Source organism: Grammomys surdaster, unplaced genomic scaffold, assembly GCF_004785775.1.
Source record: "Grammomys surdaster isolate TR1022 unplaced genomic scaffold, NIH_TR_1.0 345, whole genome shotgun sequence".
In the NCBI taxonomy this organism is placed as follows: domain Eukaryota; kingdom Metazoa; phylum Chordata; class Mammalia; order Rodentia; family Muridae; genus Grammomys; species Grammomys surdaster.
Genome location: NW_021604764.1, coordinates 2587993 through 2611623, shown reverse-complemented (window position 1 = coordinate 2611623; position 23631 = coordinate 2587993). Strand labels below are relative to the sequence as shown.

At 42.2% G+C, this 23631-nt stretch overlaps 1 protein-coding gene across 2 annotated transcripts in view; it reads left to right on the top strand.

Annotated features, from left to right (window-relative positions):
- Window positions 1-23631, top strand: part of Slc25a13 (solute carrier family 25 member 13) — a 168843-nt gene that overhangs the window by 95564 nt on the left and 49648 nt on the right. Inside the window, exons 7-13 of one of the 2 annotated variants that reach the window (XM_028779172.1) lie at window positions 1793-1931; window positions 2554-2647; window positions 2847-2931; window positions 6712-6796; window positions 7211-7369; window positions 19307-19359; window positions 20869-20949. In XM_028779172.1, the coding sequence (XP_028635005.1) occupies window positions 1793-1931; window positions 2554-2647; window positions 2847-2931; window positions 6712-6796; window positions 7211-7369; window positions 19307-19359; window positions 20869-20949 (696 nt within the window). Of the gene's footprint in view, window positions 1-1792; window positions 1932-2553; window positions 2648-2846; window positions 2932-6708; window positions 6797-7210; window positions 7370-19306; window positions 19360-20868; window positions 20950-23631 lie in introns of both variants that reach the window. The other variant, XM_028779170.1, reaches the window with a different exon arrangement.

The following is a 23631-nucleotide window of genomic DNA, read 5'->3' as shown; positions in this document are numbered from 1 at the left end:
TCATGGCTAATGTAGCATCTAATGCAGTATAAGTATTTTTAAATCTTTGTTTTTCTGTGTTGTTCAGGGAATAATGGCAAGAAAAGACATCTTTGCATATTCAGTGCAGATATAATTCCCCCTCCCTCAAAATCTTTGCAAAATTCTAGTTGGTTTCATTTGTATATGAAGAATTCACAAATAGAGAGGGTCTATCTGTTAATAACTAATTAGAAAAAAAGGAACAACAAAAATAATTTATGATTTCATCTTCATTTTGCCTTATATTTTAAAATATGTTGAATGCTGATTTTCATGTTCCTAATTTAAGGAAAAAGAAACATGCGGTCAGTCAGGCAGCTCTGCAGACTGCACACTTGGATGTGTTGTTGTCTTGTTGGAGTCACAGATGGCTCAGAAGGTGTAAAGCTTAGATTTCTCATTGTCTCTTGGAGTCTGTTTGGGGTTGCAGTGGTGCTTGTGGTAGGCAGAGCCCTCCTATTATATGTCATGGTTGTCCCATCCCAAAGGATGCCCAGCTGATGTTCTTACTACCTCTTGGGACTCCGAGGTATCCTGTAGCATGCTCGGTAGTGGGTCCAAGCCTTGGTCACGGACAGTCTAGATCCCCAGGGAAGATCATTACATATGGTGGCCAGGTTTCCTGTAGGTTTGCTCTTCACCACCTATGGGTGGCTACATCTCAGTATGTAAATGTTAAGGCTTCTAGCTGATTCCTACGATTTGGGAACCACTTCTCTGGAAACTCTCCCTGTGCTGGACTGTGGGTTCACAGCTATCTGGGTGTTCCACAGTGCTGACCTTCAGCCTTTCAAGTTCTTTGTTTCCTTGTTCTTCATTTTGAGCACATGGCCTTTCCCATTCTGGAACAATGTTAATCTCACTTCTTTTCAGCCGTGATCCCACCCCCCTACCCCACCCCACCACCACTCCCAGGTAAACTCTCATGTCAGGTCTTTTGAATGATTACTATGTGAAGATTTATGTGGCTGTTTTGAAAATGCGCTTTCCTAATAAAAATATTTTGCTTTGTTAGGGAAGGATAGAATTTGAAATTCCAAACTGAAGTTCTATTCACAGTGGATATACTATCTGTTCCTCCTGTCCCCTGTGAAGAAAACCTTAAAAATTCTGATTATTAGAATTCCAGTCAGCTTCAAACCCCATCTAGATAGGCATATGGCATCTTCAAATTTTACCAGAACACACTTGTTCTTAAGCTATCCCAGCAACATAAAGTCTTGGGACTCCAGTGATTATTTATTGCTGGTTTAAGTATTGAAACAACTTTTGATATTAAGGTTGCACTAGCCACTTCTCATAGTTTGTCTGCACAGATACAATGCAGTTTTGCAAGTGTGAACACATGCATGTGGGTACTATCGTTTATATGTTTAAGGCCTTAAGATTTGCTCATTAGATGAAATAAACCAACTTATAAAACATTTCCAACTGAAATTTGAACTGTGTAAATGACTACTGGTCCTGCTATAATCCTACACATGTATTTATTTAGTTTTCCTGGGTTTGTGTATGGAAGCACAAGTCCTGGTCATGATTAGTTGCAGTCACTTTTAAAATTCACTTCTAGCTCTCTCTCTCTCTCTCTCTCTCTCTCTCTCTCTCTCTCTCTCTCTCTTTTTCCTAAAATGAAAGAAAAACACCGTGGTCATTTTTTTGTATATTCATTCCTGGTTACTTCCAAACCAGCGATAAATATATGTACTTTTGGGACCTCTTTGACGCTGTATCTTTTTTTTTCCTTCTCTCTCTTTGTTTTCAACTTCCCAAGGCTGCTGGAGGTACTACGTCACATCAAGTTAGTTTCTCCTATTTTAATGGGTTTAATTCGCTCCTTAACAACATGGAACTCATTAGGAAGATCTACAGCACTCTGGCTGGTAGCAGGAAAGATGTGCAGGTGACTAAGGGTGAGTGCAGAATTTGTGTTTCAAGTGTGTTAGGGAATGGGGAGTGGGGTTGGTGAGGAACGCAGCCCAGAGTTTATATTAGAATTTGCTATCCCAATCATCCTGGTAAATTAATCGGTGATGTGTGTCCTCCAGTCTATGATCAGACAAATTAAAACAAACAAACAAACAAAAAACCAATCTACACTAACTTTTTGATAAACTGAAGACAGCCTTTAAATGAAGAGAAGATATAGGATTTGTTGAATCTTTTCGTTTCTTACAAGAGCTTAAGCTAAACATGCAGTGGCCCTCAAAAATACAAGAGGGTTCCACAAACCCTTATTGATGATAGCTTAATGTGATCTGTGAACCAAAGAAGATATTATCTTTCTAAAAAACCTAGGAAAAATGACTTGGGGATCCGAAATGTCAGTGTAGTTGGCATCCCATGCAGTGCTGTTTGTTTAGTGTATTCAAATGGTATCCAGCTTTTACTCTCAGTGGTGGCTGGGATGGGGAGAGCTGGGAAATGTGGGATGACTTCATGATAATGTCTTGTGATGTCCACTCCCCTAGCACTTTGGCTGAACATTGAATTTAGCGTTGATCTTTCTGAATCTCTCTCTTTTTTTCCATACAGAGGAGTTTGCTCTGGCAGCCCAGAAGTTTGGTCAGGTCACACCCATGGAAGTTGACATCTTGTTTCAGTTAGCAGATTTATATGAGCCGAGGGGGTAAGTTGGCTTTTTTTTTTAAGTTAGTTTAATAAAATAAGATTAGGAGCTAGGTGTAGGGAGATCTCAGCAGGAGAGACAGAAACCAAATAATGAAGGCCCATGCTGAAATATGGGAAGCGATAAAAGGAACGTTCTAGAATTCCATAATGTGAATTTAAGAAATCTGGGACTTCATCATTGTTTGCTTTCTGTTCAGGCGCTTGACCTTAGCAGACATTGAGCGGATAGCCCCTCTAGAGGAAGGAATGTTGCCCTTCAACTTGGCAGAGGCCCAGAGGCAGGTGAGTGATTGGGTGTGACTTCTCCCATGGTGCTTTCCAGAGATACCCAGGGCCCTAGCACTTCCATTGAATTTCCAGCGTTGGTTTCTGACTTAACTGGTTTTCAGTTCTGCTCCCCAAATGCAGGCATTTTGAGGAGGCTGAAAGGGAAGTTGTTTAGCAACCTTCTGGTGAACAGACACAGGCATGTGTTTCTTAGAAAGATAGGGCAGTTGCCTCCAACACTAGAAACCCCAGCACTCCAAAACCAAGTAACTCTTTTCTTCTTTACATCTGGTACTGAGGGATGTGGAAGTGGAGCACTGGTTCTTGTGACTGTCCCCAGCAGCATCTGGCATTGCTAAATGAACGATATCGTTGCTCCTCAGTGGGGTCCTGTCAGAGCGTTGTCTAACAGCCATGCCTTCCGTTTTTTTCTGAGTATCAAAATGAGATAATTTTGTTTAGTCTGGAGTCATAGTTCAGAGGCTTTTAGGCCTATTTTCTCTGTGAAAGGACTCATAAGCTATGTGGAAACAATGTTAGGAATGCTAGGTTTTATTTTATGGTTAACAGAAGCCCATGTCTCGAAGTTGTGGAAGTCAGAAACTTAAGACACGGGACCTCCTCTCTTAACTCTTGCTCAGCTCTGTAGCTGGGCCTGAGACAGCAAGGCCTTCGTTGGATGTGCTATGCCTGCATGATGCTTATAAAATAAATCCATGAACAGACAGAAAGTATTTTTTTTTTTAAGAAAAAGACCTCCTTTAAGGCAAAGCCATCTCAGAATCTTGCGAGACTTAACTGTTTTTGGCTTGGATCTCTGGGTCTGAACAGCGACGCCAGTTTGACCACAATGGGTTGACGCGGGCTGCATTTTTAGGACTGTCAGGCCTGGAGCCAGGATCTCCCCCCCATCCCAGCCCCCTTAGCTCCTTCCCACCCAAGGGCAGCAGCGAGTTGTGTGCAGCATGGAAATGGAAGGAGTGGGTGTGTGCTCAGTAAATCCTAACTAGGCACCTCTGGGAAACCAGCTGGCTGCGGTTAAAAGAGGAAGCCGATTCCCCCTGGTGCAGGAGTAAGAACTGTGTAATCCCGGGCAGAGGAGGAAGCGGCCTCGCTCTCTCCTCCCTTTGATTTCAGACGCTGTGTCTGAGATAATTATCTCTTCGTCTGCATGCCACCAGCTATTGTAGAAATTTGGGGATTAAGGAAAGTAGAGGGGCTGTTTCAGATCTCTCCTGCTTTCCCCCTGGCAGCAGCAGCTCTTCATTTCCCTGTGTGCCCTTTGCAGCTTTGGGGGGCTTATAATGGGTGCTTGCTGGTACTGGCCTCGAAAGGGTTAGAGGAATTTGATGAGATTTACAGTAGGAAGTGATTGGCTGGTCTTCAGAGGTTTAGAGCAATTCATCACAACCCCACCTGAAATCTAGGGTGATTTTTTTTTTAATGCATGAACCTCACTGTGCCCGACAGATCAAGCAAGTCAGGTCATCCTCCTGTGGGCAGTTTGTATGTCTTGCACCCTACAGCCTGTGGAGTGTTCGCCCTAAACAGGGGAGTGATGGAGCTGGGCTCTTTATCCTTGTGTCATTTTAAGAACATATCTATCTTTTCCAGGAAGAATTAGCAGTAATGGCAGGCTCTTTCCTTTAACATCTTCAAAATATTATCATTCATTATTTTGATGCCAGAACATTTTTAGTATCACATGTTCTCCTGCATGTAAATAAAATAATGTTCTTTCTTTGAATACATCAGTCACCACGAAGGTAGACTACAGGGGTGGAATGGGAGACAATGCATGGAATTTGTGGAAGCAATGTTTTACCTTCTTAGACATGCATATTTCTCTGTAAAGCTGTTTTCAGTTAAATGACTGAAGATTTCAAATGATCTCATTGTATTGGAATTGTGTTGCACTGACAGCAGTTAAAATTCAGTGGGTTGTGTAGCTTAGGTTGGTGATTGTTTTCATTGTTCACTGATGTTAATTATTGTGCCTTTTGAAAACAAATTTTATTGAATGTATTTATTCATTCAACAGGTATTATTAGGTGCTGACTGTATGTCATTCTCACTTGACAACTCTGTGGGACAAAGTCAATATTTTATTTACACAGACAGGGTAGTACAATATTCTAAAGTAGTTCGGCCTTGGTAATACTAATGGTAACAGGTCAGAAAAGTAACAACAAAACAACTGATTGCCTTGAAATGTGAGTTTTAGGAAGATGGCCAAAACTGAGGAAAACTAAAGTCACCTATAATTCATCTATTTAGTTATTTCATATGTGTGTATATACATATCTACATATACACACATATATACATATCTCCACAAACAATTTTAACACCACCAACAAAAGACTTCATATTCTACTCTCTTATATATTTTTGAAATACTATGAAAGGCTCAACAGTTAAAAGCACTTGTTGTTCTTATAGAGAACCTGGGTTTAGTTTCCACCACCCATATGGTGGCTCACAATCATCTTTAACTCCTGCTCTGGGAGTTCTGCACCCTCATGGGCACCAGAATCACACGTTGTATATGCACACACACACACACACACCAGGCAAAACACTCACACACATGTGGTATATGTATACACACAATAGGCAAAACACTCACACAGATAAAGAAAATGCCATGAACTATTTCAAACATTTAATAAAGGTAAAAGGAGTCTAATAAATACTTGCCCACCCCTATGCTCTTTTCAGCTGCTTTCTTTCATTTTAAAAATGTATTAATTTATTTATATGTCTATGGGTGTAACACATGCATGCCTTAGGCATCAGATCCCTAAGACTGGGGTTACAGAAGGTTGTGAGCCAGTCATGTGGGTGCTGGGAATTGAATCTGGATTCCCAGGAAGAGCAGCCTGTTCTCTTAGCCACTGAACCATCTTTCCCACTCATTACCTTTTCTTTATAAAAGAAGAGTTTGGGGGACATTTTTCTTTACCCACATCTGATCTTTGAGAATACCATTTTAAATGATGTACGTTTGTTTTAAAAGTGATAGTATTTTATTTATTTATTATTTAATTTTGAGACAGGATCTCTGTGTAGTCCTGGTTTGCTTGGCTTTGCTATGTAAATCAGGTTGGCCCAGATCTCACAGAAATCTGCCTCTGCCTCCTAAGCACTGGGAGTAAAGGTGTGTGCCTCTGTGCTCACCAGTACAGAATTTTAAGCCTCTCTTATTGGTCATTTAGTGTAGCTCCAGAATATTTTGCACTGAGTGCTGCTTTTGAAGAGCCAATTCCTTTTTCCCTATGGTTTCACTGTTATTCTCAAGTAACTTTAAGTAAGAATTGCAGCATCAGAGATTAAATTCAATTGCATGGGTTAGGTATATGTCATTAGAGTTTCAAAAGCTCATATTTGGCTTAACAGTGAGTTTGAGAATAACATTTTAATCATTCTCAGTGATCCGAGTATTAATCATTTAAAACAAAGACAGAATTCAAACAAAAAGCTGAGCCAGTGTGATGACTCAAGAGCGATGTCTCCTTGGTATTTTTTTACACTTATTTTCATGATCACTCTGAGAATTGAACATTTGAAAAATCGGTTATAACGTTATTTTTCACGTGGTGATTTTGAGTGTCCCAGTATGATTTCAGTCACGCAAATGCTTTCATTCGTAAGAAATTGAGAGACTTGAATCAAGTTCTCCTTTCTGTAGTTATATCAGACTTAGAGTCCAGCGAGTGATACTTTAAGTGACCGTCCACATTTCTCTTCTTTTCTCGGCTTGCTCACTTCCTGCTTACGGTGTGCGTGAAGCAGAAGGCCTCGGGTGACGCCGCTCGGCCCTTTCTCCTGCAGCTGGCAGAGTCAGCCTACAGGTTTGGACTGGGTTCTATTGCTGGAGGTTAGTCATGGATCAGCATTACCTTTGTTGTTTCTTCGGTCTTTCTCTGATCTTCCACCTCGCTGCTTTCGGTGCTTGTTCCCCAAGTCAGTTATCAACCTGTGTCTGTTAGGTGGGACCAGAGCCAAGGGAACATTTCCTACACTTGGGTGTGATTACCATTCTACAAGTGACAAATTTCACTCCCCTTGGTGAGGTTAGCCATCCCTGCTTACACTGTTAATTTAAATTCTAGTGGTATCCTTTTGTCAGGGGACAATTGAATAAAAATTAAGAATATTCAAGGGTAGTTCAGTAGATCTATGCATAAAAAGTACTTCTGTTTTCAGTCCTTTCTTTGATTTTTTATCCACCTCTTTCTTTCACCCAAATCACCTTAATTCTGGCTGAGCTAATGATATCCCTTCATTTCAGCCGTCGGAGCCACTGCCGTGTACCCTATCGATCTTGTAAAGACTCGAATGCAGAACCAGCGATCGACTGGCTCTTTTGTGGGAGAGCTCATGTATAAAAACAGCTTCGACTGCTTTAAGAAAGTGCTGCGTTATGAGGGCTTCTTCGGACTGTACAGAGGTGAGTGTGGCACGGGGTGGGCCAGCCCTCAGAGCTGCACAGAGGTTCGTGCAGATGGAATCATAGCCAAAGGTTTGCTTTCCCATCTCAGTGCCTGACATGAATTAGAAAGCCTGTGTTCAAATGGAAATCCAGCGGATTCTCGATTATCCATGCTAATGGGTGTAGGCTGTAGGCATCAAGGGCATGGCTAATCAAAACAGCCCATAGTCTGAAAGCCATTTCTATTGCCTTGTTGTGTGTTTGATTTCTTAAAATAATAAATTATTTTTATACACATTTTTAGTGAGTTTTGAAAGGCTCCTTGTTTGTGTTCTTGACGTATTCCACTCCCCGTCTACCAGGGAGAGGTATCCTAGGAACAAGACACAGCTTGCTTCAGAGTTCTGAGTCTCCTGGAATGTCCCGTGATCCCCAATCCCAGAGCGTCACTTTCCATGGATTCAGTTATTCATGGTCAGCCATGTTCTAAAAATACAGACTAGAAAATTCCAGAAATGAGCAACTCACAAATTGTGAATAGTGTACGAGTCTGTGAACTTGCCCATGGTTCTGCTCCAGAATACAGCCATTGTTTTACCTAAGTCTCTTCTGGTCAGTTGCATCTTTTTTTGTTTGTTTGTTTGTTTGGTTGGTTGGTTTTTTTTCGAGACAGGGTTTCTCTGTGTAGCCCTGGCTGTCCTGGAATTCACTCTGTAGACCAGGCTGGCCTCGAACTCAGTAATCCGCCTGTCTCTTCCTCCCAAGTGCTGGGATTAAAGGCGTGTGCCACCACTGCCCAGCGGGTCAATTGCATCTTAATGCTGCATCTCTCAGCCACTCCTCTCTTTCCCTCCCATCACCAAGGCATTGTATCAGCTTGCATTATTTATTATAGGAAGAGTCAGGACAATAGACTGCGCTACTTTGAGAGAGACCACGTTCATATGCCTTTAATTACATAGTTACGGTTGTTTGGTTCATGTTATTGTTGTTCACCCTAGATGTCGTAAAGATGTCCACTTTACCCTAAGTTTATACATATAAGAAAGAGCAGAACATCCAAGGTTAGGACTGTCTAAGGTTAAGCACCCACTGAAGGTCTTGAAGTGACCCTAGTAGAGGTAGTGTAAAAACCGCTGCATTAGGAAAACCCTGTCAGGCCAATAACCAAGTGTACCCTGGAACCTCTCTTGCCCTCCTCATCCTGAATTAGTTGCCTCCTCCCTTCGTGTGAAAGGATTGGATTCACACATTACAATAGCCAGTCCACCTGAGTCTTTGACATGGAAGGTTCATTAAACAGTGTTAACAGGAGCAAAGAGTAGCCACATCATCAAACTGACAATCCCACAGACCTTCTAGTCTGTTGGCTTCACCTGAGGAAACACAGCCTCACTCCTCAACCTCCTGTCTATGCTTGCCTTTGGCGAAGGGCAGATCTGTGTGTTTTCATAAGCTAAAGTGCAGAATTGCAAGGAGCTTGATGTCAGGCTGCTGCTGTTTCCCCAGCTATAGCTTTTCCCTCCTTTCGTAGAGCTTAGTCTTGGAAAACAAAATAGTGTCTTGTGCTCCACTGAGGCACAATGAAAGTGACAGCTGCCAGAGACCACTAGGCCTCTTCTGCCATCTGCTGACTCTAGTCTCCAAGGTGAACTGAGTTAATGAACAGAAACCCTGTCACCTTAGAAGCTGGGAGGCTTCCAACTGCAGAGACCTCCATTCCACAGGTGCTATTGTGTAGGTAGATAACCCTCATCAAAGGCCTTTTGATCTTTTCTCTCCCTTCTTTCCCTTGCCCCCTGCCTCCTATTACAATTTTGAAGGTCTTTGACCCCCAGGTGATTAATGATGACCCCTGTAGGGTCACCACCTTCCATTTGAAATGCTTTTCCTCTTTGGTGACAACAACCTTTCAAATAAAATGGCTTCTATGTAGTACAAGGTTAATGTCACAATGAGTGCTTTTACAGTAAGTAACTCAGGCAAAAATGACCAGATGACTGACTTCTATGTTTTTGTTTGTTTGTTTTTCTTTTAAATTTTGAACCTCTAGTGTGTGTAGATATTCAAGTCTTGATGTTGCTTCTTGTACTACTTTTACGGGCTTTCGTGGTATTGAAATTAATGGCAAGGATGCCTTTCAAGTTTTGAGATCCCTGCCTAACAGCATTAGGCTTCCATTTGCCTGCGTAGACTTGCTTTTAATGTTTCAGTCCTTTCTCTCTTCTGTGACTACACCTGGCAGAATCTGATTCTTGGTTATATCTAGATCTTTCTCTGTGTGACCTCACCTTTTGACCCCGTGGGCAGAAGAGCTCATGGGGTCCTTGTGTTGAATGACAAAATGTGTAAAAAACAGTTCATCCCTCTTGAGGATTGAGCTGGGGATTCGGAGAGAAGAGACACACTCCTTTTAACTTCCAGACAAGAGAGTGAGCTAGCATAGAGAGAGATAGCTCATTTCAGGTACCAAGAGACAGCTCTCATCTGTTTCCAGGTTCATAAATAGCCATTTATCTAACCTGCTTCGGGTGTGAGAACCCTCAGGGCAGGGACTGAAGCTGTTTGTCGTGGTGATAAATTAAATGGGAATTTATGAAGATTAGCACAGGGACTCACCTATGGTTTTGTTTTTTTCTTCCTCTTGCTTATCTTTGTGAGAGGGTGGATTTTAAAAGAAAAAAAAGGTGACTATAATAAAACTCTTGCTTAGTTCCTATCTTTATTTTAGTTCCTAAGCAAAGAGATGGTAGACAATGACCAATAAAGACAATATGCCCTGAAAATGTATTTCTGTTCTGGGTTGCTGAGGGACGAGTGCTCTTGAGTTCATTGTACACGATCACGGTGTGTCCCTAAGTATGTGTCATTGGGAGAGAGATCAACAAAACCGGAGCTAACCCACTATTAAAAAGAAAAATCATAGGGATAAAAAGACAAGTATTTCTGAGACTTGGCCTCTATGTACGAACTCATTTTATATGTACAACAAATCCTCTTGCAGCTCTCCTTACATTTCTCTTTAAATGTAATGGAATTGGCTTTTGAAGATTTATAATTGTAGAGGACAGTGGTCAAATTTCAACTTGGAGAATATAAACTTTCTGCCCATAAGACTCCGTACTGACAGTAGTTGAAATACTGGAGCATTTCTGATTTATAGAGGAGCTATCAAATATTGAGCACTCTCTCACATTTTGCACGAGATAAAATTTTTCTCCATTATGGTTCCTAAATAGGATAATTTGAGACTTTGTTGCAAATGAGGTTTCTAGCCTGTTTGAAACTCTGTCTGCATATGCCCTCACAAACTGCATATGTTTGCTACTTTGACAGTGGCAAACACTGTCGAAGGAGGCATTTCTTCATCATGTGTTTTTATTCTAAGCTTAATACCCCCCTGCTGCATTTCGTACATCAGGAACACAGGAAGGTGGTTTTGTATTTAGAAGGAGTTCCCAGTCAATCTCGAGTGAAGGAGCGGTGCTTTAGGGCTTTTTCTTCTTCAACTGGCAGCATCTGCACAGAGCATGGCATGTTACCAGGCAGTAATCAGAGCACACATCGGAGTCACTGCCGGTGGTCACCAGGAAGGCTGAGTGCCAGCAGTAGAGTGCAGTGGAGTCCCTTTGGGAGTTGAGAAAGCAAACATTGTGAACTCATGAGTACTCACTCTTTGTGCCCAGTGTAGGGCCCTGTCGCTCCATCCCCAGGATCGCTGTGGTTTTCTTATACAACTCTTGCTTGCTGGAAAGGATCCCCTCAGGAGTCCAATGACTCTGGCTTCAAACCCCTCTGCAGGGGAGGTGACTTTCTTTACCAGAAAATGACTCCTCAGGTATTTTTGTAAATTTTGAACATGTCACCCTTAGGGCTAAGTAGATAATCCAGGATTCCCCAAAGTCACTCTAAAAACCTTTGTTTCCTCCCGGGTTTCCAGACCGATTTAACTCACTCAAAGGTGTTTGAAACTTGAATGAATTCCCTGACAGTTCCCTTGGTTTGAGTGAACTGCTTGAGTAAATCAAGTCACTCATTGGCCTGCCAGAATCTGAGCTGGGCTAAGAGAAACAATTGCTGGGTAGTCATCCATAATCAAATGTTCTTAACGTTCCAGAAACAACTAATTGCTGCTTCTGAACTTATAGCACCGTCCTCTTTTCTGTGCCCAGGTGGTAACCTGAGATGCCTTAGACATTGGGAGGACTTTGGGGACAGGGAATATATTCAAGAGAAATCAGAGTACATCAGAAACATTTCTTAAAGGATTCCTGTTTCTATTGATTGGCGTGAGATCCCTAAAATTTGTTTTTGAAATAAAAAAAAAAAAAAGAAATAAAATCCCAGGAAAGCAAACTAGGTCATTTTATGAGCCATACCTTAATTGGGATAAGTATTTATTGACAAATAAAATAAAATTATTCTCTACAAATATAAACCATTTTCCAGTCAGCCTGTTGAATCCTGTGTGCTGAATTTCAGAACTGTTTATTTCAGGTTGTTTTTGTGGTTCAAAGCAGTCGTCCTCCATCCTGGCATGTTCTCAAGGTGACATCTAGAGGATGCTAGGGTGATATTTCAGGAAGCCGTTGATCTGCACATGTTCTAGAAAGAAAGTTGGCAGGCAGCTAGCTGGTTTAAACCAAGTCTCTTGTTATAGATTATGGCCGAATCTAGATTCTGTAGGGTTCTCATGAAAGCCCTCCTTCATATTTAGCTCTTGTGGATAAAAATAGATCCAGAAATCTTCAGGGTAAAATAAAGCCATTGATGTTTTCATAACTCTTCTTGGCATTCTTTAGTAACACTACATCTTTGAAGCACCACAGTTACTCTGTGAACTGCCTTGAGTCATGTGTCCACTCTTGTCCGGTGGAATGTTCATTTTGTGCAGAATGGGCTACTTTGGGTCTAATTTTTCCTGCCCTGTTTCTTCAAGTTTTCATCTATGATGTTAAATTGTAAAACTCAAAGAACAGATATTTGATTGTAGGAAACCAAGGGTGAGCAAAAAAACTTGGACACTCCAAAGTTTAGGGAGCACAGGAAGCTTTTGGCAGACACTGAGGTAACATACACTTGAACTGAGGTTGGTGAGAAGGGGGTGGGGTGGGGCTGAGAGCACTGGATAGGAATAGTGATGAGCTCAGCAAATTTGGGAGGATGACAAATTTTTGGAACCTGAAGGAAAAATTAATGACAAATTTGTTTAAAACTTCTGGAGCTGTTTGTAGTCTTTGAGCAGCTGCTGTCCTTGTTCAGATGGAAACAGATTAAACCTCATAGTTTAGATACTAAATGGCCAGCATCTGGAAAGTTACTAGAGTAAAGAAGACTGTTTGACACTTCCTAACAGTCTTTACTTCTGGGAAGCCCCAAACAAAATAGAAGCATCAAAAGACCAGTTGTTTTTTTCTAGACCTTTATTGGTGCCATTCATATTTATGTTGTAATACTTAGATTCCCAAAAGAATGCTGGACCATACTGTAGACTGTGGTCAAAGATTCTAATAAAGCATGGGACCCTGGAAACAGGTGTGGAAACCCCAACTGCTTCTCCCTCCCCTTTCTTGGACTCATAATCTAGCCACTGCAGAGCCTGTGAGCCTGTGGACAACAGGACTGCAGTGAGGCTTTGAAACAGGATCGTGTGTTTGGGAAGGTGGGAGAGCCTGCTGCCTGGGGCAGTTTGAGTCAGAAGCAGGTAACAATGCTTTGAGGAGGAGGGAAGATGGAATGCTTGAACTGCTGTGGAGAGAAAGGAATGAGAGTAAAAGCTGTAAGGCAGGCTACATGCAGGGATGGTAGCCGCAGAGTAGGGGTTAATCTCATTTTCAAAGCAAGGGGGTGCTCTCTGGGGACTTGGGAACAAGTGTAGTGGCCTCCTCTGCGAGGTCAGGAGGGTAAGACAACACAAGAGGGTTGCCACTGGGCTCAAAGGGCTTAGGGGTGTCACGTGTATTCATTTTCCTCACCAAATTCCACCCTGCATACTTTCCATCCTGTTGTGTGTAGGCCTCACCACCTTTCTCAGGGCTGAGCGCCCATGCCTTGATTTTGTTTTAACCTTTAGGTTTTGAGTTTCTTCCTTGTTAGAGACCCTGTTGCTTTGATGGACCTGCTTGACTTGTGTAGCACGGTTAGAACAGCACTTGCATTGGCCACAGATTTCCATGCATGATCAGCCCGACCTCTGATCACTGGCTTCTCCAGAGAGCCTGGTACTCATGAGTATCAGAGTAGGTGTGACGTCATCTACCCAGTTTTGTTGCATGAAGGGCACCCTCTATAAAGTTTGAACAGTGTGTTTACTAGCAAGAAAAGCTGAGTATAAAAAGCATAGATAGAGCCTCGTGTGGGAGTTGGCACTGAACAGGAACAAGCATGAGCGTATTGCTGCAGACCGTGCTGTGGAACAGGCTGCTTAGCCTCTATGTGGAGTCTGTTTCCCATGAAGAAAGGGGAGAGAAAATAAAATGTTCAGCATTGTTATGATGGTAGTGATAATGACGATTAAAGTCCACCTCAGAAGCATTTACTGTGTGCTTGGCACTATTCTGAAGATTTGTATAAATTCATTTTATCCTCATAACTAGCCTAAGAAGGGGCAACCGTGATCTTTCTCATGGAGGAAGGGGTAAAAAACGAAGGTTCAAAAAGATGCGTTCACTTACGGACAACTTATCAGCCAATAAATAACAGTTGGGAGTCAAACCTTGAAGTGGGGGGCCTCAGACCCATGGCCTCAATCACATGACTCCTCTGCCACCCAGAAGACACTACATTGCAAACAACTGCTTACCAGCAGAAGTCAAGAAGTGCTTAAATATTTAAATAAAAGATTTTACTTTTACATAAAATAAACAATTGAAGATTTGTCTTATTCCTGTGCTTTTTTTTTTTTCAGTTGGGGCCATCTAGATGTTCAGTTCAGGTGCCCCTGATTAAGGAGAGCTCTTCCAAGGGCGGGCATGATGTCCTGTGAATAGTGTTGTATTCCTTACCTACTTCTGAGGAAAAGCATTCCTCACACCTGGATTGCCTCTTAGAAATCAGAAGCAAGGCAAGGCTACAGCTTGAAAAGACGGAAAGAATACTGGGTTTGAATATATAAAAGAGGAAGAGGATCTTGTGCTTTGTAAATGTTTGTTCTCTGAATTTTCAACGTAAACAGTAGATAGTAACTAGCATTTTTGCTTTACCAATGAAAAACTCAGACTTTGAGGCCAAATGTTATAATGACATCTCAACTAGGAAGAGGTACAAACCCAGAATTGTAATCAGATCTGTCTATCCTAAAGTTTATGCCTTGGTATTCAGCTGCTACCAACTCTGAAGAATAAATAAGCTTTAATTGGGCTTGGGTTGATAATAAACTTTTTCCCAGTCTTTGTCAACTCTGAAATCCTACGAATTGTGTAATTTTTTTATGTATTCATGAAAAGTTCTTTGGTACATGACAGTGTAGTTGGTCTCTAGTTGAGCTCAAAGGAACCTCATTTTGGGATGCTGTGTGAAGCTCAGGCTCTCAGTGAGAACTCAGTGTCCTCCGCTCTAGCTCCGTTCTCATTGGCTGCTTTAAGGGAGAAGAACCAGTGTGATTTATATTTTCAGCCCGTGAAATCTGAAGAGAAAATACTGCATTAATTCTGTGCCTTGTAAATCTTTTCTCGCATTAGCAGCCTTCTGGTAAAATGTGCCAGGGAAGAATTGCCATGTGTGCTGTTGGAGCTAAACAAAGAAGAGAAGATTAGAGAAGTAACCGCACTAATAAATTTCATCTGAGGCAATTGGAAAATGAACTGCTGTTTTGACAAGTTAGAAACAACACACACACACACACACACACACACACACACACACCACGTCCCGTTTCTGTTCAGAGTGGTTTAAAATGAATTTCTGGGGGGACCACCAGAGACATCTTATATTAGAAACCGGCTTTTTCTGCTGAGTTACCCAGATGTCAAACACATCTGTTCTTGAGCTTTAAGTGTGGTTGTGATGAGGTGCTGTAACTGCGATGGAAGCTGGAGGCTCACTAAGCCATCTTCCCCTCCTTCTCTGGGAACTACGCACAAGAAGAATTATTGGAATTCCCACCCCTGTACTTTTCACAGTCTGGCACTTTATGCTTCCTTCAGGAGACCTTTGCTCAAAGGTGATAGTGTCAAGGCCTGTCTGTAGCCTCATATTATAACCTGTCCTTTTCTGTGGAGCCATAGGAGAGTTAAGAACAAGAATGGTTAAGATTAGCTCCTTCCCACTTCCTTGCTGAGCACCAGAACCCAACCCAGGTCTTTGGAATGGATGTGTAGCTTGTTTGTTTGTTTGTTTGTTTGTTTTTCCAGAGGTCTTCATTTAAAGGGAAACTTGTGATCTCTGTTTATTACTCTTTTTTAATACCTCCGACCTTGACAGAGACCCTCTAACTGCCTCTAGAACTTCTTCATACACCTTGCTCTTCGTCTTAAAAGCCACCTCATGTGTCTACGGAATTTGTTCTATGCTCCTTAGTATAGCACCAAAGTGTGAAGCCATGCACTAACCAGTTGAGTAGACATCCCTGAGCAAGACTGCCCAGGTGAACTGTGTTCTTGATCCAACAGACAGGGGACCTGCAGCTCCTGGGAAGTCAGCCTCATATTTTTCACGGTTTGAGAGATGAGAAGGAGGAAGATGAGGGGGGAGGACCATGGTGGTGGTAGTGTTGCACCGAGAAAGATTGTCATGTGACTTAATTGTATTAATTTACATAAAACACCAGATGTAATACCCAGTGTGTAGTAAATGCCCTAAATAGCATCATTGTTATTAGATCTGTGATTCTTTCACCATCTCCAGTCATCTTGCTGACTCTGAAAGGGCCGGAATCTTGATATTTTGGATGTGTACTTTGGTAGACAAGCAGACAGACATGGTGCTAGAGGCACTGAGAGTTCTACATCTTGATCCAAGAGGAGCAAGGAGAAGACTAATTCAACAGTGGGTAGAGCTTCAGCATAGAGACCTCAAAGCCCACCTTCACAGTGACACACTTTCTCCCACAAGGCCACTCTCCTAATAGTGCCACTCCCTATGGGACAAGCATTCAAACACATGAGTCTATGGGGTTTACGCTTCTTCAAACCACCACACCGAGTAAAGGCAAAATCTTCCAGCAAGCCAAGGGCAACAGTTAGCCTGGAGTCTGCCTGGGTCTGTGGGTTCATAAGGTGCTCTGGCGGTCTCTACCATCTAGGTGCTCTGCTTTCTTTAGACTGTTTTGCCTTTTTCCCGTACTTTTTGCCTCACACTCTCTTCACTCCACCAACCCAGTTCCTTGGCTTATTTATGGATTCTGCCTCCTTGTGGCCTTAGCGCATGCCTAGCATCTAACCGGCCATTTTCCCTCACCGTTTGAGACATCTTTTCATTTTCTGCTCCTGTGCAAATTGGGGTGCATTACCTCAGAGAACAGTGAGTCCTGTTTCTGGAGAGAGCTCCTTGATGGCCCAGTTCCCATTCACAGAGTTCAGGCTGCTAAGTCACCGACTGCTTACTTAGCTTTTAGTAGCCTGCATATTATCTTCTTAGCAGAAACCCCAGGAATAGAGTCAGATCTGAAAAATATAGCCATGTGGAGAATGTGTTAGAAATTCAAAGGCTGGAGGACCCCAGCAGGTTATGTCAGGGAGCTGCAGAGGCTGAGTAGGAGATACTTATTAACCCTGTGGCAATTGAGTGTTGTCTACTAGTATAAGCTCTTGGCTAGAAAGAACGTAGGTTTGACATCAGCTCGCCACTTAGCAAACACATTACGTAACCTCTGCAAACCCTAGTTTTCTCTCTCCAAGGGTGCTTATGAGGATTAAATGGGATAATAGAGACCTCAAATGGTGCTTGGAACATAGTGTGTCTTCAGTCTTCGTTAATGTCACCATCCTCATCGTTTAGTTCCACAGTGAAATGGACTTTCTCTCCTTTTTCCTAAAACATGAAGTTGTTACGGGGTGTTCGGGTCGGTCCCATCCCCCGTTATTACCATGAACTAAACAGGCAGCTTATTTCTGCTGTGAAGATGCCAACGGGATGGTAAAATGAAAGCCAATACAGGGCACTGGTCTGTTGATGTCTGTCATAGGGTAGGGCGGGTCCCTTGGCAATTGGATACATAGATTCTGTTTAAAGAATAGAGTGTCGCCTGTCTTAAATAGACACCACAAAGAGGACCAAGGCGGTCAGATGTGCTGTTCTGTCTTGGCAAAGAGCATGGATGGATTATGTTTGAAAACTTGGACTACTCAATCAAGCACATGTACAGATTTGGAGGCATACAGCTGACAGGCTGCAAGCTCTAACCTCAGGCTATACCTTTAAGAGTGTATGTGATCATATTGTCCCTCTGAAGGGGATGCTAGTGGAGTTTATGTTTGTGACTTGTGGACTAAGGTCAACATGAAGCCCTTTTTTGTTTGTTTGTTTTTTTGTTTTTCGAGACAAGGTTTCTCTGTGTAGCCCTGGCTGTCCTGGAACTCACTCTGTAGACCAGGCTGGCCTCGAACTCAGAAATCCACCTACCTCTGCCTCCCAAGTGCTGGGATTAAAGGTGTGTGCCACCAATGCCCGGCGAACATGAAACCCTTAAGGAGAGAAGAATGACACAGGCTCCAGGGCAACTAGGCGTGTTTCCAAGGGAAAGTTTATCTTTGATTTTTACTTATTTATTCTGTTAGAAAGAACAAATAAAAAGAGCTTGAATTTTGGTTTAGAAAAGCAGAGCTACTCTGTCTTGTCAAAGGCCATTCCTTCTCAAGCTGCAAATCCAATCTGAGGCCCCAACAGAATTCATGTGTTGCCTCAAACCTCCTCAGTTCAACCCAGCTGTTCATGCTGAAAAGAACTGGAGCACTGTCCTGTGTTCCATTGTTTTTTCCTCAGTTTCCCTTCCTGAGACACAGCTACATGCATGTACATGTACACACACACACACACACACACACACTTTACACTATCTCCACACAAAGTGGCTATAGTAGTTTTTTAAAACTATAAATTTGTGTCAGGCATAGTGGCATGCACCTTTAGTCCTAGCACTTGTGAGACAGAGGCAGGGAGATCTGTATGAATTCATGGCCAGCCTGGTCAACATAGAGAGTTTAAAGCTATCCAGAAATACATAGTGAAAGCCTATAAAAGGACAAGAAAAGGAAAAGTGTGAGTGTGTGTATGCGTGTGTGTGTGTGTGTGTGTGTGTGTATACATACACATATATATGTATGTATGTATATATGTGTATGTATACATATACATACATACGTACATACATACATACATACATACATACAGCTAACAGAATGATGAGTAGGATGAGTCTCCTGGCCTCTGATGTAAACAGCATCTGGTGCCCACCTGGACCACTCTCATTTACTCCTTATGGGCTAGGCCCATGCTCTTCTCATTTCTAGAGCACACAGGGCTCACTCTCCCTTGTTTTCTTTGCCTGCTCTATTCTCCACTTAGAATTTAGTGTTCTCCAGTTGTCAAGTTCCAGAAAGGCCTTTCCCTTCATAAGATCATGCCCCTTATTTGTTGGTGCTCATCGCCGAGTTATGGTTGTTTAGTGACTGAATGACTGCACTGTGAGCATTTAGTGGGTCTGGGAAGGGTGTTAGAAGGAGGCAGAGGGGAAGGAGCAAGCTTCCTGAGATAATGAGGTTTCCTGTATTACTAACACTGTTGACTTACCTGATGTGCAAATGGTCCAGAATGTGGAAGAGAATTTACTCGGGGCTGATGTGGCTATTAGAAGCTGGTTCTTAAATTCCGTCACAAGTGTTCTCATTAAAGGTAATAGCAGAAAATTGCAGCAGAGATTGCCCCAGTTTTCAAGTGGTGATCCCCTCTGCAGAGCTGTTGATTTGTGTAGTTAATGCTAATTTATTTAATACACCTCTGCTTCTTGTTGATTTTTAGGTTTGCTGCCACAGTTACTGGGAGTCGCCCCGGAGAAGGCCATAAAACTTACAGTAAGTCTTTGAATCGGGGCTCCTTATTAAGGGAATTTACACAGACTCAACAGTCTAGCAGGTATTCTTTTAGGATGCGGCAGGTTTGTGGTCCTTCCACCATGCTAATGAATTTGATGGTCAGAGCAGTCAGCACACAGAGCTTCTCCTTGTTCTCCGTGTAGCAGTAAACATCCTAAAATGTCCTGAGTATAGAGACGATTGCAGGTGGCTGCACCCATGGCTTCTCATCCTAGCAGCAGCGTCAGTGAAGTTCCTACAATGCCTACCATAGTAGGCACTTGACATGTGTCATCTTACCCTGTCAGTCCAAGGTGTGATTCACTCAGTACACACAGTAAGTGAGGCTTATAGCGTTCAAGTAGCCTACCCGTGGTCTCACAATTCATGAGTCAGAGACCCAGAATGCTGAGTCAGCTCAGGGACTTGTGACTATGTCTTCCGGCTCTTATTCTCAGTGCTGATGGAGTACATGTTTAGGATGTATCCTGGGAGCACTCTAAGCCAAGTACTGAGAGCTCTGGGTTCTAGTTGACATTTGTCCACCAGCTAGCTCACCTTCACGTGGTTGGTACCCATCTTAGTGTCTGTGGAGTGCATAGACACACATCCCTAAGGCCCGGAGCCCTAGAAAGTCAAACTCTGGCTTTAGATGAGACTGTGTAGTCTTGGTCTCTGAAATGCTTCTTGTCTCACTTTATGACATGACTGTGACATAGCTAATCTCTGGCTTGTATCTGCCCAAATGATATAATCGTTATGTCTTAAAATTGCTTGTAGTGCTTCCTCATCCAGAGAATATTATGCTCAATGTTTTATGCGTATGTCTGTGACTGTATGACAGCTGTGTGCAGGTAGCCTTGGAAGCAAGAAGAGAGTTTTGGCTTATCCCAGAGCTGGGATTATAGGCGCTTAGAAGTCCCTTGACGTTGGTGCTGGGTATTCAACTAGGATCTTCTAAGAAAACATAAGACACTGTTAACTGCTGATCCCTTGCTCTCTCTACCACCCTGAGGAAGGTCTAGATACCAAATATCTACTAAGCCGAAAAAGAAAAACACAAAAACCACTAAGCAGCCTAAATTTGTTTCATTGAGGAGTGCTATTTTAAATTAAATTTTGTTAGAAGACTTAATATGACTTTAATTACAACTTAGAAGACAGTTTCTAATTTACAAAATGTATGTTTTCATCTGTACTATCAATATGTCTACCTTTCATGCTTCTATAATTGCAGGACATCTATAAATTTTTACTTCTTTAGGCCATCTTTCTTTGAATTTTTCTATATCAGGCATATATATATATATGTATATATATATGCTTCTAAAAATATGAATTAAAAACTACCTCTATGCTATTAAAAGTATCTCTTAGATTATTTGAAGATCCATTAATTTAGGTAAACAGCTGAGAAAAAAATAACATATATAGATAGATGTATATTTATATATGTTTAATGACTTTCTTTATATTTTTCATCAGCTTCTATAAATATTTCTCTTTAAGGTGAATGATTTTGTGAGAGATAAATTTATGCACAAAGATGGTTCCGTCCCACTTTTGGCAGAGATTTTTGCTGGAGGCTGTGTAAGTACCTTTTCTCAATTTCTATATTGGAAAGACATTCTTCATTTATGTATCACTGCCATGAACAGCAAGTGTATATACTAAAGTGTCTGTTTGACTGCAGGTCCTGTACAAGGCCAGTGTTTCCTAAACAGGCTGTGTTTCCTGAGGTGAAGGGTGGACTGCTAATCTTTCTGCCTTTTCTTCATTCATGCCTGTTAACATTTCTCACTGCTTGGAGTCAGTTCTGTAGTCAGTTCATTTGCCAAGGAGGTGTTTGGCCCTTGAAAGACCTTTTATCATCCCTTTCTGAATTTTCCTTGTAGTATCTTGTTTCTCGTGGCAACCTCTGCTGGGTCAAGCAGGAAAGTCTGTAGCTTGAAGTCAGCTGTTCCAGCTCTCTGCTTTGCTCTGTCTTGCTAGTGACCACGAACATTCCAGCTCCAATGATTTGGGGGAGAAAGGCTGAGAAACAGCTGGCTGAAAGTGTTCTGCCTTGTCAGATATGTGTGGACTGATTGCTTTGGGATATGGGTGAGCAAACTGCATCTTGTTCTAAAGCTCAGAAGAACATTGTCTGCCTCTGTCTCATGGGCCAGTTTGTCCATGTGAATGCAAATACTTCAGGAAAATTAACTCTTGTACAAAGGCTGGAGCCATTTAAAGATAAGGTTCATTAAGTAAACAGACTTTGATCACCCAGGCAGTACAATATCGGTATATTCATTCACTAATCTCAAGTAACTTTTCATATAAGAAAACATGAAGTCACATTTTTCTTCTTTTTTTTTTAAATTGGACTGGTCAGGCAGCAAATACACACATTTTTTTTTTCTTTTTCTCCTTGAAAACCATTGAGTGTAGAAGTTGGGCCGACACCTGAAATGCTTTTGTGGAAAAGGCTCATGGTCTTGCCTCATGTTGAATGTAGAAACTGCCAGGAGTCCTTGTTCCTGGTAACTTCAAGAGAGGATGGAATTTGACTGCCGCCTGACTCTTTGTTTGATCACTGACCTGTCAGAAGTGGCCAGGTAGGGTCCCTGGTTCTGTAACTCTAGGAGCATTGAGGATGGAAAAGGGGCTCCTTTATGTCCTCAGTGCAAAGGATGCGCTGTAATAACCAGAGTTCAGAAGTCCTTCCTCTTAACTTCATCTTGAGCCATTCGAGTGGCAAGGATTTCTATTTTTAATTAATTAATTAATTAATTAGTTAATTAGTGTGTGTGTGCTTGTGAATGTATATCAAATGTGTTCATGCCCAAGTAAAGAGTTATGTTTTCTGGAGCTGGATTAACAAACATTTGTGAGCAGCCTGAGGTGTTTGCTGGGAACTGAGCTGGGACCCTCTGGAAGAGCGCTATCTGCTTTACCTGTTGAGCCACCCACCCATCCAGCTTGTTTTCTAACATTTACATAGGTGCTTCCACAGGCTGGATCTAGCCCAGTCCTTCAGAATTTTGCAGTGAGGCTAAGATATTGAATATCTTATATCTTCCTAGGCTAAGGCTAGCCCAGTCCTTGAAAGCCCAGTTGCAAAGAACCTTGCCACAGCAGGGTACTCCAGTCAGGGAAAGCTGGAAGTTTTATTTTGTATTTTGTAGGTTACAGTTTTAAACTTCGTAGACACTTGATATTAGAATAATGTAAGAATTTAAAATGGGTTCTATGACTCTAGTCAGGCCACCATCATGGCACGGAGCCTGGGGATGTTTTTTTTTTTTTTTCCTTGATGCCTGTGCATGCATTTCGATGCTGAGGAGATTGGCTGTGGCATGCATTGTCAAGGTGCCCCTCTGTAGGTGGTCTTGTTTCCAAGTACGGTGGCCCATTTCAAACACAGAGCACAGATTGGCATCACAAGTGGTGCCTAGCTATTGTGAAGAGATGCAGCCCCTTTCAAGCTTGATCTAAACACAGGCTTAAAATTGGAGCCACTTGGGCTTTACAGCTACTTAAAATATCTGTGAAATGAGGTTTGCCACCCTTTACCTCACAGGCAGCCTCTGAAGTTCATCTCTGGTTTTGCGCCCCTCCCCACATTTGCCAAGGCTTTAAGAAGTGTTTTAAGTTCAGTTCAGCAGTCACGTAGGGAGCAAAGAAGCGAGGAGGGCGTAAAATGGATGTTTGCATGCCTCTGTGTGTGTGTGTGTGTGTGTGTGTGTGTGTGTGTGTGTGTGTGTGTCTGTGTGTCTGTGTGTACATTATAGCAGCATCCCTCCTAGGATTTTTTTTGAGGTTTCTCCCTTTCAGAGCTGGTGTACACCATCGAAAGTCATGAGTTCTATGGGCTGATCTGTGTGATTAAGAGCACAAAGGGTTCTGTGACCTCGTGTCACATGAGCAGTTTCTTGCTTTAGCTCAGCCAAGCATCGCTGGGCGTTGACTTTTAAGTCCCTGGGAGCTCACCGTGGTGCGTTAGTGCTGAGTGTTAGCACACATGGCTGACTTTTCCCTCACGTCAACCAAAGCTGTTCCTTCCTTAGAACAAAGCCATCTCTGCTTTACAGTGGTTTTGCCTACAGGGAGAATAGGCAGAGATGGTTGGCTTGTAACCGACATCTTCCCAGTGCTTGGCCATCTCATGTATTCACTTGTCTCAGAAGAATGGACGTGGTCAGCCATTTGGAGGGAGTCAGTCATCGGCATCTCAATAAAACCTATCCTGTTTCTTGTTATTTTCATAAAATAGCATTTTTTAAAGCT